The sequence below is a fragment of the Capra hircus genome, chromosome 3 (assembly GCF_001704415.2).
Source record: "Capra hircus breed San Clemente chromosome 3, ASM170441v1, whole genome shotgun sequence".
Classification (NCBI taxonomy): domain Eukaryota; kingdom Metazoa; phylum Chordata; class Mammalia; order Artiodactyla; family Bovidae; genus Capra; species Capra hircus.
The window spans coordinates 107,205,274-107,218,331 of NC_030810.1; the positions used below are offsets into that span (position 1 = coordinate 107,205,274).

The 13,058-nt window shown below is 45.0% G+C and overlaps 1 protein-coding gene across 1 annotated transcript in view; it reads right to left on the reverse strand.

The window, feature by feature from the left end:
* Positions 1 to 13,058, reverse strand: part of FCRL5 (Fc receptor like 5) — a 74,838-nt gene that overhangs the window by 26,379 nt on the left and 35,401 nt on the right. The window contains 5 exon segments of the mRNA XM_018046527.1: positions 1,969 to 2,247; positions 3,528 to 3,806; positions 6,450 to 6,737; positions 10,134 to 10,403; positions 12,684 to 12,962. Of these exon segments, the coding sequence (XP_017902016.1) occupies positions 1,969 to 2,247; positions 3,528 to 3,806; positions 6,450 to 6,737; positions 10,134 to 10,403; positions 12,684 to 12,962 (1,395 nt within the window).

Genomic DNA, 13,058 nt, shown 5'->3' on the forward strand with positions numbered 1-13,058 from the left:
CTGCTCCCTCTGCCACCACTTGTTGAACTGGAGGTGGGCAGTTGGTTTAAGAACATTTCATGTATAGACTTGCCTGCGGCTTGTGAGGTGTCTTAGAGTTAGGCTACTTGGCTAATTAGACTTGTTAGAAGCACTGCTTTGGTAGCAAGCCATACAGCACTGGCAGCTGGGGCAGACGTTGAAATACAGAGCAGGATGTCCTACTACAAAGTCTAAGACAGTCAATGATGAAATTTGCAGGAGGTCTGAGGCAAGATAAGTCATAAGATAGAGTCTTAAGAATGAGAGCGGAAAGCACTTCGGAGCAATACGAAAAATGGGGCAGAAAGTCAGAGAAAGGAAACAGATGGCAGGGCTAGAAGTAGATAATAATGAAAGCATCTAGTTCATCAAGCATAAATACAACCTGTTTTTGAGAAATAAGTTGAATTCTGAGAAACCTCTCAGTTCTTATTCTGTGAATCTGAATATGTTGTCTTCCTTTTTTTTTTTTTTTTTCTCAATTCCCTGGATTTACTTAGCAAACCCTCACCCCTCAGGGACATCAAGGTCTTTTTATTTCTTATCTAAAATGATCTTATACATCTGACTCAAGATTTCTCTGTCTTTCTTTCTGCTTCTCTGAAAAGAAAACTGAACGTTCACTCTCTTCTACATGAAGATTCCAAGAGTAAATGGAAGCAATTTTGCTCCTAAAATGACAATTTTTCATGGTTCTATAGGCAACCATGAACTGTACACTGATGATTCGTCTACATTTACAAATGTATGTCATACTGCAACAAAACTGTAAAAAACATAATACAAAGAAATGACACTTGTGTTATTACTGGGTTAAGTCAAAAGATTCCAGAAACCCCAGAAAAACCAGTGAGTTGGCTTCCAGGAAACCATTTCCTCCCTTCCTTTCACTTTCAGCCCTTTTTAAACCTACTGTAAGAGTCTGAACTGGAGAAGGTAATGGCCTTCCAGTGGAAAAGGCACTGGCCTTCCCTACTCCAGTGGAAAATCCCATGGATGGAGGAGCCTGGTAGGCTGTAGTCCATGGGGTTGCTAAGAGTCAGACACGACTGAGCGACTTCACTTTCACTTTTCACTTTCATGCATTGGAGAAGGAAATGGCAACCCACTCCTGTGTGGAGAACCCACAAACCACGACTGAGCGACTTCACTTTCACTTTTCACTTTCATGCTCTGGAGAAGGAAATGGCAACCCACTCCAGCCTGGAGAATCCCAGGGACGTGGGAGCCTGGTGGGCTGCTGTCTATGGGGTCGCACAGAGTCTGACATGACTGAAGCGACTTAACAGCAGCAGCAACAGCAGCAAGAGTCTGAACTACTTCAGAACCCTTTGGAAAAAGTAAGCTCTTGTCCACTATATGTCCATATGTCTGAACTTGTAGCTAAATTAATATGTAGGTATTAGTGGGGCGATATGAGATGCTTCTGTGCATCCAGTTAAGAGAAATTGGCTCAGAGACTGAACACACAGGGCCCGAAAATATAATTTGAGAATAAAAAAGTGTTAGTCTCTCAGTCATGTCCAACTCTTTGTGATCCCATGGCCTGTAACCAGCCAGGCTCCTCTGTCCGTGGAATTTTCCAGGCAAGAATACTGGAGTGGGTTGCCATTTCCTACTCCAGGGTATCTTCCTGATCCAGGGCTGGAAACTGGGTCTTCTGCATTACAGGCATATTCTTTACCATCTGAGCCACCAGGGACTTTTGAGAAAATAAATTCATTTGGTAAAAGTGGGGGAATGTGTTGAGCTATCTTAGGGGCCTGGTTGAGTGAGGGCTGAATGAGGAGTGAAGCCCACAGATAGATGGTTCTTTAAGAAGGGAAATGAGATGGGCATTAAGTTGATGGGGTAGGAAACTGGAAGATCCATGAAAATCTCTGAAAGGAGTTGGCATGACAAGCATCTGGGTCAGGGATGGGTCACTAGCAGGAATCCAGAGCTTACCAATGACAGAGAGGTTAATGGTCTCACTGCTCTGAGGGCCAAAGCCATTGTCAGCTGTGCAGTAGTAGTTCCCAGAATGCTCTGCAGTCACAGAGAAGCTATAGGACTTTGTTCTCCATGAAGTAGCTTCTATCTTTGTGAGCAACACATCTTCATGAAAAAACTGGTACCAGATGGGCGAAGACCCTCTCTGAACTTCACACTGCAGTCTCACCTCATTTCCCACAAGAGTCCGGGTTCCAGGAGGGCTGAGGGTAAGGACAGGTTGAGACACGGGCACTGAGGGAGAGAAAACCTTAGTCAACAGTTGCTTCTGCCACTGCCTAGAGCTGTTAATCAGTGACTAGTGAAATATCCAGTCTTATGTCCACTGGCCCTCAGGAGAGCACAAATCACACTGCCCCCTAAAATTGGGCTTGGAGTTTGACCATACACAGATGGAAAAACAAAAACAAAAACAAAAACCCTGAGATTCAAGGCTCAACAGAAACCATTTTAACTTCATACTGAGCTGACAGTCACCTTCATGGACTTTGGGACCTTAAGCCAAGCAAGCAGAGGTGAATTCCTCTTGACTCAGAATGGGTGCCCCTTGCCCTGCTTCCAGCCCCTCCCCTCTGTGTCCTCTCACACTGCTGCCTAACCAACTCTAAAGTGCTTACTCAAGGAGGACATCTTTGGTATAACTATGATCCTGCTCCCTGTCTTTGTATCTTTTATGGTTTTGTATCTGTAAATGATCAGTGCTTGCATGCTCACTTGCTCAGTCAGGCCCACATGGATGCAGACCACATGGACTGCAGCCTACCAGGCTCCGCTGTCCATGGCAAATTTTCAGGCAAGAATACTGGAGAGGGTTACCATTTCCTACTCCAGACTATCTTCCCAACCCAGGAATCAAAATAGCACCTCCTGTATCTCCTGCTTTGGCAGGTGGATTCTTTACCACTGAACCATCTAGGAGTATCTGATAGGGAAGGGACAAGTGACAACTCAGTGACCCTGGGAACTGATTTTGTAGCTATGGGAAACAATGTAATTAATGAAAATCAGAAATCTGTGGATTAGTAGGGCAAGAGGACAGAAAGAGAGAAGCATTTGGCTCCTCAGAGTTGGGGCCCAGGAGAGAGAGAGCTGCTCTGCAGGAAGCTAGGGGTGTGATAACATCTGAGTTGCTCACAGTACAAGGCTCAAAAGCAACAGACAGCTGTCTCAAGAGAACCTAGGTATTGAGAATGACATAGGTTTGGCCAGAGGAAGAAGCAGGGGAAACTTGAAGGTGGGAACACATTTCTGGAGGGGTCAAGGATAACAGCCTGCCTTCCCTTGTGGCTCGGCTGGTAAAGAATCTGCCTGCAATGTGGAAGACCTGGATTTGATCCTTGGGTTGGGAAGATACTCCAGAGAAGGGAAAGGCTACCCACTCCAGTATTCTGGCCTGGAGAATTCCATGGACTGTATAGTCCATGGGGTCACAAAGAGTTGGACACGGCTGAGCGACTTTCACTTTCACAAGGATAGAGGCCAGGGATGGGTCACTAACAGAACCTAACGCTTACCGGTGACAGACAGGCTCATGGTCTCACTTCTCTGAGGGCCAAAGCCATTGTCAGCTGTGCAGTAGTAGTTCCCAGAATGCTCTGCGATCAGAAAGAAGCTATAGGATGCTGTTATCCATGAAACGGCTTCTCTCTTTTTGAGCAAGACACCTTCACGATAAAACTGGAACCAGATGGGCAGAGAACCTCTCTGAACTTCACAGTGAAGACTCATCTTATCTCCCACAAAAGTCCTGGTCCCAGGAGAGCTGAAGGTGAGGACAGGTTTAGACACAGGGACTGAGGGAGAGAAAAACCATAGTCAGCAGTTGCTTCTGCCACTTTCGGAAGCTGTCAATCAGCGGCTGGTGAAATGTTCAGTCTCATGTGCACTGCCCGTCGGGGCACCCCAGAGCCTCCCTGGCTTTTCTCCCTGGCTGTCTCCTGTTCTCCTTGTTGGTCTTCTCCTTTCCCATTAGACCTGGCCCTTCTCCTCTCCTGTCTCCCCTTGTTAGGTCACCTCACTCCCATTTTTCAGAGGAGTTGATGTTGTTAAGGAAGTCCCTCATTTTGCCGCCACCAGACTCACACCGTTTACCTGCATCAGCCCCTTGCTTCTCCCCTGTCTGGAGACCTCCACCAACTGCTGCCCCTCCACCAACTCAAGGAGGATCCTGCTCTTTCTTGACCCTGAGCTCACCTCCATGTGTCCCAGATATAAATTCTCTGCATCTATTCACTTCCTCCAAACATGTGTTTAATCCTCTCCCCTTTAGTAAAACAGCAAAACAAAACCCTATTTGCATTTAATGTTCCCAATGTCTGTTTCTTTTCTGTGGAAAGACTCATAGAAGAAACATTGTCTCTACTTTTTCCTCACTCTGATCTTTTGCTCAATACAATCTTGTTTTTATACCCACCAACATACTAAAGGTGATTTTTCATGCTTGTGATTATAATGATAATGGTGATAATAATAGATACTTATGATATAATATAGGAGAAGGAAATGGCAACCCACTCCAGTACTCTTGCCTAGAAAATTCTATGGATGGAGGAGTCTGGTAGGCTACAGTCCATGGGGTTGCAAAGAGTTGGACACAAATGAGCAACTTCACTCAGTCACTCACATGATATAATATAATGTTTTTAACTATGTGTCTGGTGTGCGTTTGTCATATATTATTTGTAAACATATGTAGGCAAACACTAATTTAATAATCAAAACAATCCTGAGAAGCTATTATCACTGCTTTTATTTCACAGATGAGGAAACTGAGGGCTACTGGGGTTAAACTGTATAGCTAGTACGTGGTGAGGCACCCATCAAACCCAGCTATCAAAGCAGGTTCTCATCTGTATTCTTCTGCTTTCCTTTTCAGTGCTTTGTGGCTAAATTCAGGGGATGTGACTCAATTCTTATCTTTCATCATATATCAGCTCTGCCTTCTCTGACTTGGCCTCTACTGTCTTTTGCTTAAAACTCTCCCTCACTTGGTTTCACTTTGTTAAACACTCCTACAGTGTTGGTCTAGTCTCTGTATCCTTAGATGTCAGTATAGTCTGGCATACTGAATACATGAAGTAATTACTTAGGAGGTGGATAAAGGAGCCATTCTACAGAACTTTGTGCAACTCTGAGAGCATCTGATGATGACATCCTGCCTCCAAATTCCTTGGGTCTGTGGATGTCAGGAGCACAGCTTCTCTGTCTCTTTCATTTGATGTCTCCTTCCAGGGTTCCTTGATCCTTTCCTTTAAAACCTTTTGCATATCTATTGTGGGAGGGGCTGCCTTCTGGCTTATCTCCAGCCTTGCTCTGCTTGTTTTTTTTTTTTCCAAACAGAAGAGAAAATAGGTTGCTTCCAGGACCAGCCAGGACTGGACTCTACAATCTGTACAAACCCAAATCACACTGCTCCCTAAAATTGGGCTTGGACTTTGGCCACACATAGATGACACAAAACTGAGATTCAGGGCTCAACTGAAACCTATCTAACTTGATTTTGAGCTGACATTCACCTTTAGGGCCTTAAATCAGGCAAGCAGAGTTCCTCTTGGCTCACAGTGGTTATCCCTTGATCTGCTGCCAGCCCTTCTCCGTTTGGGCCCCTCTCACATTGCTACCTAACCAACTCTAAAAGAGCTTACTCAATGTGGTTATGTTGAATTAAACTTATGGTTTACTTACGGTAAACTTGTGATTACCAGGGGGCAAAGAAGTGAGGGAGGGAATAGACTGGGAGATCGGGAATGACATGTACATTACTACTATATATAAAAGGGATAACTAATAAAGACTACTGTAAAGCACAGGGAACTTAACTCAATATTCTGTAATGACCTATATTGGAAAAGAATCTAAAAATGAATGTGTATATATTTATGTATGACTGATCCACTTTGTGGTACACTTGAAACTAACATAACACTGTAATTCAACTACACTCTGATAAACATTTTCTTAAAAAGAGGATCATATTTGGAGTAACTATGATCATGCTCCTTGTCTTTACATCTTACCTGGTTTTGTACACTGTAAATGATCAGTATCTGATATGAAAGGGACAAGAGACACATCTGTGCCTCAGGGAGAACTGATTTTGTGGCTACAGGGGACAGTGTAACGGATGAAAATCAGGAATCTGGGCGAGGGGGGGGTGCGGTTCATAAGACAAGAGGACAAAAAGAGAGAAGCACTTGACTCCTCAGAGGTTGGGGTCCAGGAAAGACAGAACTGCTGTGCAGGCTGCCAGGGGCACAGTGGCACACGGGCTTCTGAAGGAACCAGGCTCAAAAGCAGCAGATAGCTGTCTCAGTGAGCGGGGGTGTTGAGAAGAACATTGGTTTGGCCAGATGAAAAAGGTGACACTGAAGGTGGGAACACATTTCTGGGGCAGTCAGGGATAGAGGCCAAGTATAGGTCTCTAACAGAACCTGGGCTTACTAATGATAGGGAGGCTTACTTACTCACAGCCGCACTCCTCTGAGGGCCAAGGCCATTGTCAGCTGTGCAGTAGTAGTTTCCAAAGGGCTTTTCAGTCGGCGACAATCTATGGGATACTTTTCTCTCTGAACTGGATTTTATCTCCTTAAACAACACGTCTTCATGGAAAAACTGGTACCTGATGGGCAGAGATCCTCTCTGAACTTCACACTGAAGGCTCATCTCTCTCACAAGAGTCCAGGTCCCAAGAGGTCTGAGAGTGAGGACAGGTTGAGACACAGGGACTGAGGGAGAGAAAAACCTTAGTTAACAGTTTCCCCTGACACTTCATAAAGCTGTCAATCAGTGGCTAATGAAATGTCCAGTCTCACGGCCACTGGCTTTCAGGGCAGCCCACCGTCTCCCGACTTTTCTCCCCAGCTCTTTCCTCTTCTCCATGTTGGTCTTCTCCTTCTCCATCAGACCTGGCCCTTCTCCTCTGCTATCTCCCCTTGTTAGGTGACCTGACTCCCATTTTCCAGGGGAAATGATGTTCCTGGGGAAGAAATCCCTGATTTTGCTACCATCAGACTGACACATTTACCTTGCTCCTTCCCTCTACCATAGGACTTGGAAGATCTGTCCCCTCACCTGCCCAGGCCACTCTTAGTCTTCCTGCCCGTCCCTGCTCTCCTTTGTCCCTTTGCTGGGATTGGCCTCAGGCCTCTGCCCCTTTCTCTTTTCTGGACTACATTCACATACTCTTCTAGAATCTCCTCTGTTCCTACACTCTCCCTGTATCCAGCCTGACACTCTCTATTTATAGGTGAGAAAACTGAGTCAGGAAGAGGTTAGGAGATCTGTCTGTGGTAACTCATCAGGATGTTTTCAGGGCCAGACAGGACCTAAGTCTGTCTCCTGACTCCTGTTCCAAAGTTAAATAACATCGACTCCTTAAAAGGGGAACTGGAGCTTGTCACCAATGAAGGGAAAAGCACAGGGCTCTATTGAAGCTATTTTCCTGTCACTACCACAACTACCTTAACAGTACTGAGGGTAAGATGATGTTAGATACTGGTAAAGGAGGTAGGGTAGTTTGGGGTGGTGTAGTAACCATAGTTACATGGTTGGAGTAATTGACATTACTACCTGTTGTTGTATCCTACATGGATTTGCACACTGGTTACTGAAAATAATTGACTGTTGATTGGAACAACAGATATCTCCATAACCCTGGGACAGAGGAATTATTTGAGAACTACTGTGATTGATTTGAAACTCAAGCATATGGGATTTCAACAGATAAAGAAAGAAAAGAGAAAAACGGTGAGTTCTACAGATGCTGGGTTCAAGAAAGGAGAGGGAGAGAGATTGCAGACATATTAAGAGGTATGATAGTATCTGAACTGGTTGAAGGATGAGGCCCACAAGATAGAGACACTTATTCAAAGCCAATGGGGACGGTGTTATGGAGTGAACTGTGTCCCTCTTTAATACATATATTGAAGTCATAACCTCCAATGTGGCTGTATTTGGAGATAGAGCCTTTAAGGAAATAATTAAGGTTAAATGATTGACTATATTCTTGGCAGCTGAAGATTGTAAAGCTCTATACAGTGAGCAAAAACAAGACCTTGAGCTGACCATGGTTCAGATCATGAGCTCCTTATTACAAAATTCTGACTTAAATGGAAGAAAGTAGGGGAAACCACTGGACCATTCAGGTTTGACCTAAATCAAATCCCTCATGGTTATACAGTGAAGGTGATGAATAGATCTGGTAGACAGAGTGCCTGAAGAATGATGGATGGAAGTTCACAACAAAATGTGGAAAATTCTTAAAGAGCTGGGAATATCAGATTTCACTGGTGGTCCAGTGGTTGAGAATCCGCCTTGCAATGCAGGGGATGCAGATTTGATCCCCGGTCCAGGAAGATTCCCACATGCCATGGAGCAACTAGGCCTGTTTGCCATAACTACTGAGCCCAAGCACCTAGATCTCATACTCCATAACAAAAGAAGCCACTGCAATGAGAAGCCTGCTCACTGAAGCAAAAAGTAGCCCTCACTTCAATGAAGAGTAGCCCCTACTGCAACTAGAGAAAGCCCAGATGCAGCAACAAAGACCCAGTGCAGCCATAAATAAATAAAACTTTTTTTTTAAAGAAATAGATGGAAATATCAGACCACCTTACCTGTCTCGTGAGGGACCTGTATGCAGGTCAAGAAGCAACAGTTAGAACCAGACATGGAACAATGGACTAGTTCAAAATTGAGAAAAGAGTACAACAAGACTGTATACTGTCACCCTGCTTATTTAACTTATATGCAGAGCACATCATGTGAAATGCAAGACTGGATGAATTACAAGCTGAAATCAAGATTGCCAGGAGAAGTATCAACAACCTCAGATATGCAGATGACACCACTCTAATGGCAGAAAGCAAAGAGGAGCTAAAGAGCCTCTTGATGAGGGTGAAAGAGGAGAGTGAAAAAGCTGGCTTGAAATTCAACATTCAATAAACGAAGATCATGGCATCTGGTCCCATCACTTCATGGCAAATAGAAGGGGGGAAAAGTGGAAGCAGTGACAGATTTTCTTTTCTTGGGCTCCAAAATCACTGCAGATGGTAACTGCAGCCATGAAATTAAAACACGCTTACTCCTTGGAAGGAAAGCTATGACAAACCTAAAAGACAGCGTATTAAACAGCAGAAATATCACTTTACTGATAAACGTCTGTATAGTCATCAGTGATATAGCTTTTCCAGTAGTCAGCCAGGTACGGATGTGAGAACTGGACCGTAAAGAAGACTGAGTGCTGAAGAATTGATGTTTTCAAATTGTGGTGCTGGAGAAGGCTCTTGAGAGTCCTTTGGACTGCAAGGAAATCAAACCAGTCAATTCTAAAGAAAAATCAATCCTGAATATTCACTGGAAGGACTGATGCTGAAGCTAAAGCTCCAATACTTTGGTGACCTGATGCGAAGAGCCAACTCATTGGAAAGGACTCTGATGCTGGGAAAGATTGAAGGCAAGAGGAGAAGGGGGTGGCAGAGGATGAGATGGTTAGATAGCATCACTGACTCTTTGGATATGAATTTGAACTAACGCTGGAAGACAGTGAAGCATAGGGGAACTTGGCGTGCTGCAGTCCATGGGGTTGCAAAGAGTCAGACACAACTTAGAGACTGAACAACAACAAAGGTTAAATGAGGTCATAAGAGAAGATTGATCCCCTAATCAGATAGGACTGGCATCCTTACAGACAGGAGAGGAAGATACCAGAGACCTCTCTCTCTTCAAGGACAGAGAGGAAAGGTTATGTGAGGACACAGAGAGAATGTGACCTACTACAAGAGAAAGAGGGCCCTCTTATCAAGAGACATGGCCCCATATCATTCCAGCTCTAAAATTCTATTTGTTCAGGAACCATTTCATTTAAAAAGAAAATTTTAAATATGAAGATCCCACACATATGCCAGTCATTGAATACTTTCTCTGTCCTCCATTTCTAGGAGTTTCCAAGAGCTCCCACAACCCATTCTACCCCTAAATCCCCCTGCTGTTAGTCTAACTTCTGGCAGATTATTCATAGCAGTAAATTATTGGCAACAATCAACACCCACTCCCACTCAATCACCTCATGGTCTTTACAAAGTTTGAAAAGCTGTTCTGCAAATGACAGTTGGCAGACACACCTTTCACACTGATGATCACTGAGTTGCTCTTAATGGAAAAGCGACTGTTTCTGGCAATACAGTAATACTCTCCAGCATCGCTGTTTTGCACCACAGGGACCTTGAATTCTGTTTCTGAGGAAGTTTGAAGCTCTCTGTCCTTCCGCAGTCTGTTTTGGATATGAATTTGTCCTTCCACAGTCTGTTTTTTGTACCAAGAGATTGTGGTGGGCCTTGGAACTCCACTTACTGAGCAGATGAGAACCAGCTCCAGACCTTCAAACACGAACTCTGGATGGGAGTGTATTTGGACATCAGGAACAATTTCTAAGTGAATAAAAATGACATGTGGGATTCTTGGCATTGGAGTGGCACAGAATGAGACACAGAAGAGTCACAGAATGGGAAGGGCTAAGTCTGCTGACCTGATGGGAAGTTGATCTGGGGTGGAATTGAGATTTCTGCTTGGGAAGAAGGAGAAAGTGCTGGAGAGACAATGGTTTGAGAGAAGTTCAATTCCTAATGAACTGGTGCAGCCAGTTCCTGAAATTGAAAGTGTTAGTTGCTCAGTCCTGTCCAACTCTTTGTGACCCCATGGACTAGAGTCCACCAGGCTCCTCTGTCCATGGAATTCCCTAGGCAAGAATACTGGAGTGGGGAGTCATTTCCTTCTCCAGGGGCTCTTCCCAACCCAGGGATCAAACCCAGGTCTCCCACACTGCAGGCAGATTCTTTACCATCTGAGCCACCAGGAACCATTTATTCCACAGGGAATAAAATGCCCAGCCTCTCCTCATGCCCTACCTGACAGAGCATGGGCCAGTCATCCTGGAAATTACACCCAGTGCCCAACACTGAAGTGGTGAGGATGGCAAAAGACAGGAAGACTTGGCACTGGAGGTACTTGTTCTGAAGCTGTGACAACTTGGATGCTTTGCTGGAAATCAATCTTTGACATATACAGCAAGCTTGCCCTGGAGTAAGCACTTCTTAACACCTCTGCCTGTCAGTTAGATGGTCAGAGGAGGTGGACCTGTGACAGTCCTCCTAAAATAGGAAAATCTGGGATGAAAGTGTTCTACACTCCAGGTGGTTATGGTTTCACACTAGGATATTGGCTAAGGGCAATGCCATTTTGAGTCATCCTGGAGGCTTGAAGAACAAGGGAAGATACCTGGGAACAGATAAGGAGTAGGATTTGGGGTCTGGGTTCCATCAGTAACATGAAGGGAGATCCTATGCTAGAAATCACTGTGTTGCAGCTGTTGAGTAACAACCTCTCCACTTCCTCTCAGTTGTCCAGTCCAAATCATATACCTAATATCTAGACAGTTTCAAGGACTTCCCTGGTGGCTCAGATGGTAAAGAATCTGCCTGCAATGTGGGGGACCTCGGTTTGATCCCTGGGTTGGGAAGATCCCCTGGAGAAGGGAATGACTACCCACTCCAGTATTCTTGCCTGGGGAATTCCATGGACAGAGGAGCCTGGTGGACTCTAGTCCATGGGGTCACAAAGAGTTGGACAGGACTGAGCAACTAACATTTTCAATTTCAGACAGTTTGGAAGAAACATGAAACCATCTCTTTTGCTTGGGAATGGGAGCAAATTGATGGAGAATGCTAAGCACTTTCACTATTTCCTCACTGGAAATCTGCATCCGTCCTAGTGCTCCTATGAGATATCAATAGGTCAAAATAAATCAGAAGAGGCACTTGACCATTGGGTGGCACTCACGCTTGAAGACCTATACAGTTTCAGAGACTTAGGAAAAAGCAATAGTGGGTCAAAATGAAAGTGAAAGTCACTCAGTCGTGTCTGACTCTTTGTGACCCCATGGACTATACAGTCCATGGATTTCTCCAGTCCAGAATACTGGAGCAGACAGCTTTTCCCTTCTCCAGGGGATCTTCCCAACCCAGGGATTGAACCCAGGTCTTCTGCATTGCAGGTAGATTCTTTACCATCTGATCACAAGGGAAGCCCAGTGGGAACAACATCATCCCTAAATATATCCAGTTAGAAATATTTGCTCCCCAAGCTCTTGTCCTTTAGATTTTTTTTATTCTTAAGTGCTCACCTCCAGGCATCTAGCATTCTAAGAATCTGTCCATCTGGCTGAGCAGAGTCCATCTAGCTCAATCAAAGGGCTCTGTGGTTTAAGCCTATAGTGTACATGTGTGTGCTCAGCCGCTTCAGTTGCGTCCAACTGTTTGTGACCCTATGGACTGTAGCCCGCCAGGCTCCTCTGTCCATGGAACTCTCCAGGCAAGAATACTGGAGTAGGTTGCCATGCCCTCCTCCAAGGGATCTTCCCCACCCAGGGATCAAACCCAGGGCTCTTACATCTCCTGCATTGGTAGGCAGGTTCTTTACCACTAGCACCACCTGGGAAGCCCATGCCTACAGGACCACCAGGAAAAAAAAAAAAAAAGATGTCAAGGAAGACTAACCTCAGAGGAAAAAGAACAAGTTGTGTCTCACAGTACTGAAAGAAAAACAAACTGCTGTGTCATTCTGCCCGGCCCTTCCCAGCCCCATTCTGGAAAATCTCAGAACCCACTAGCACTCACCTTGTACCTGTATCTGTAATTCCTGACTCCGTTTCTGGACAAGGGAATTAATTCTCCGTGCGTCACACCAGTAAGTCCCTGAGTTTTCTCTCCGTATGGGAGAGAACTGGAATTCTGGGGAGATTCTCCATTCTGACGTCGTGGATGGTTTGACAAAGCGGAACTGGAGCTGGCCTTCTGGCCTCTGTAGAGCGAGCTGGCTCTCACAGGTCAAGGTCACTGTGTGCCCCTCGGTGGGCTGGGTAGAGCTGGCTCTCAGCACGGGTCTTGGAAACAGCTCTAGAGAGAAGGATCACGATATTTCTCAGGGAAGTGAGGTTTGGAACTGCTTTGGAGAAAAACACAGTTCATCCTCGGCACCCGCAAACAGAACAT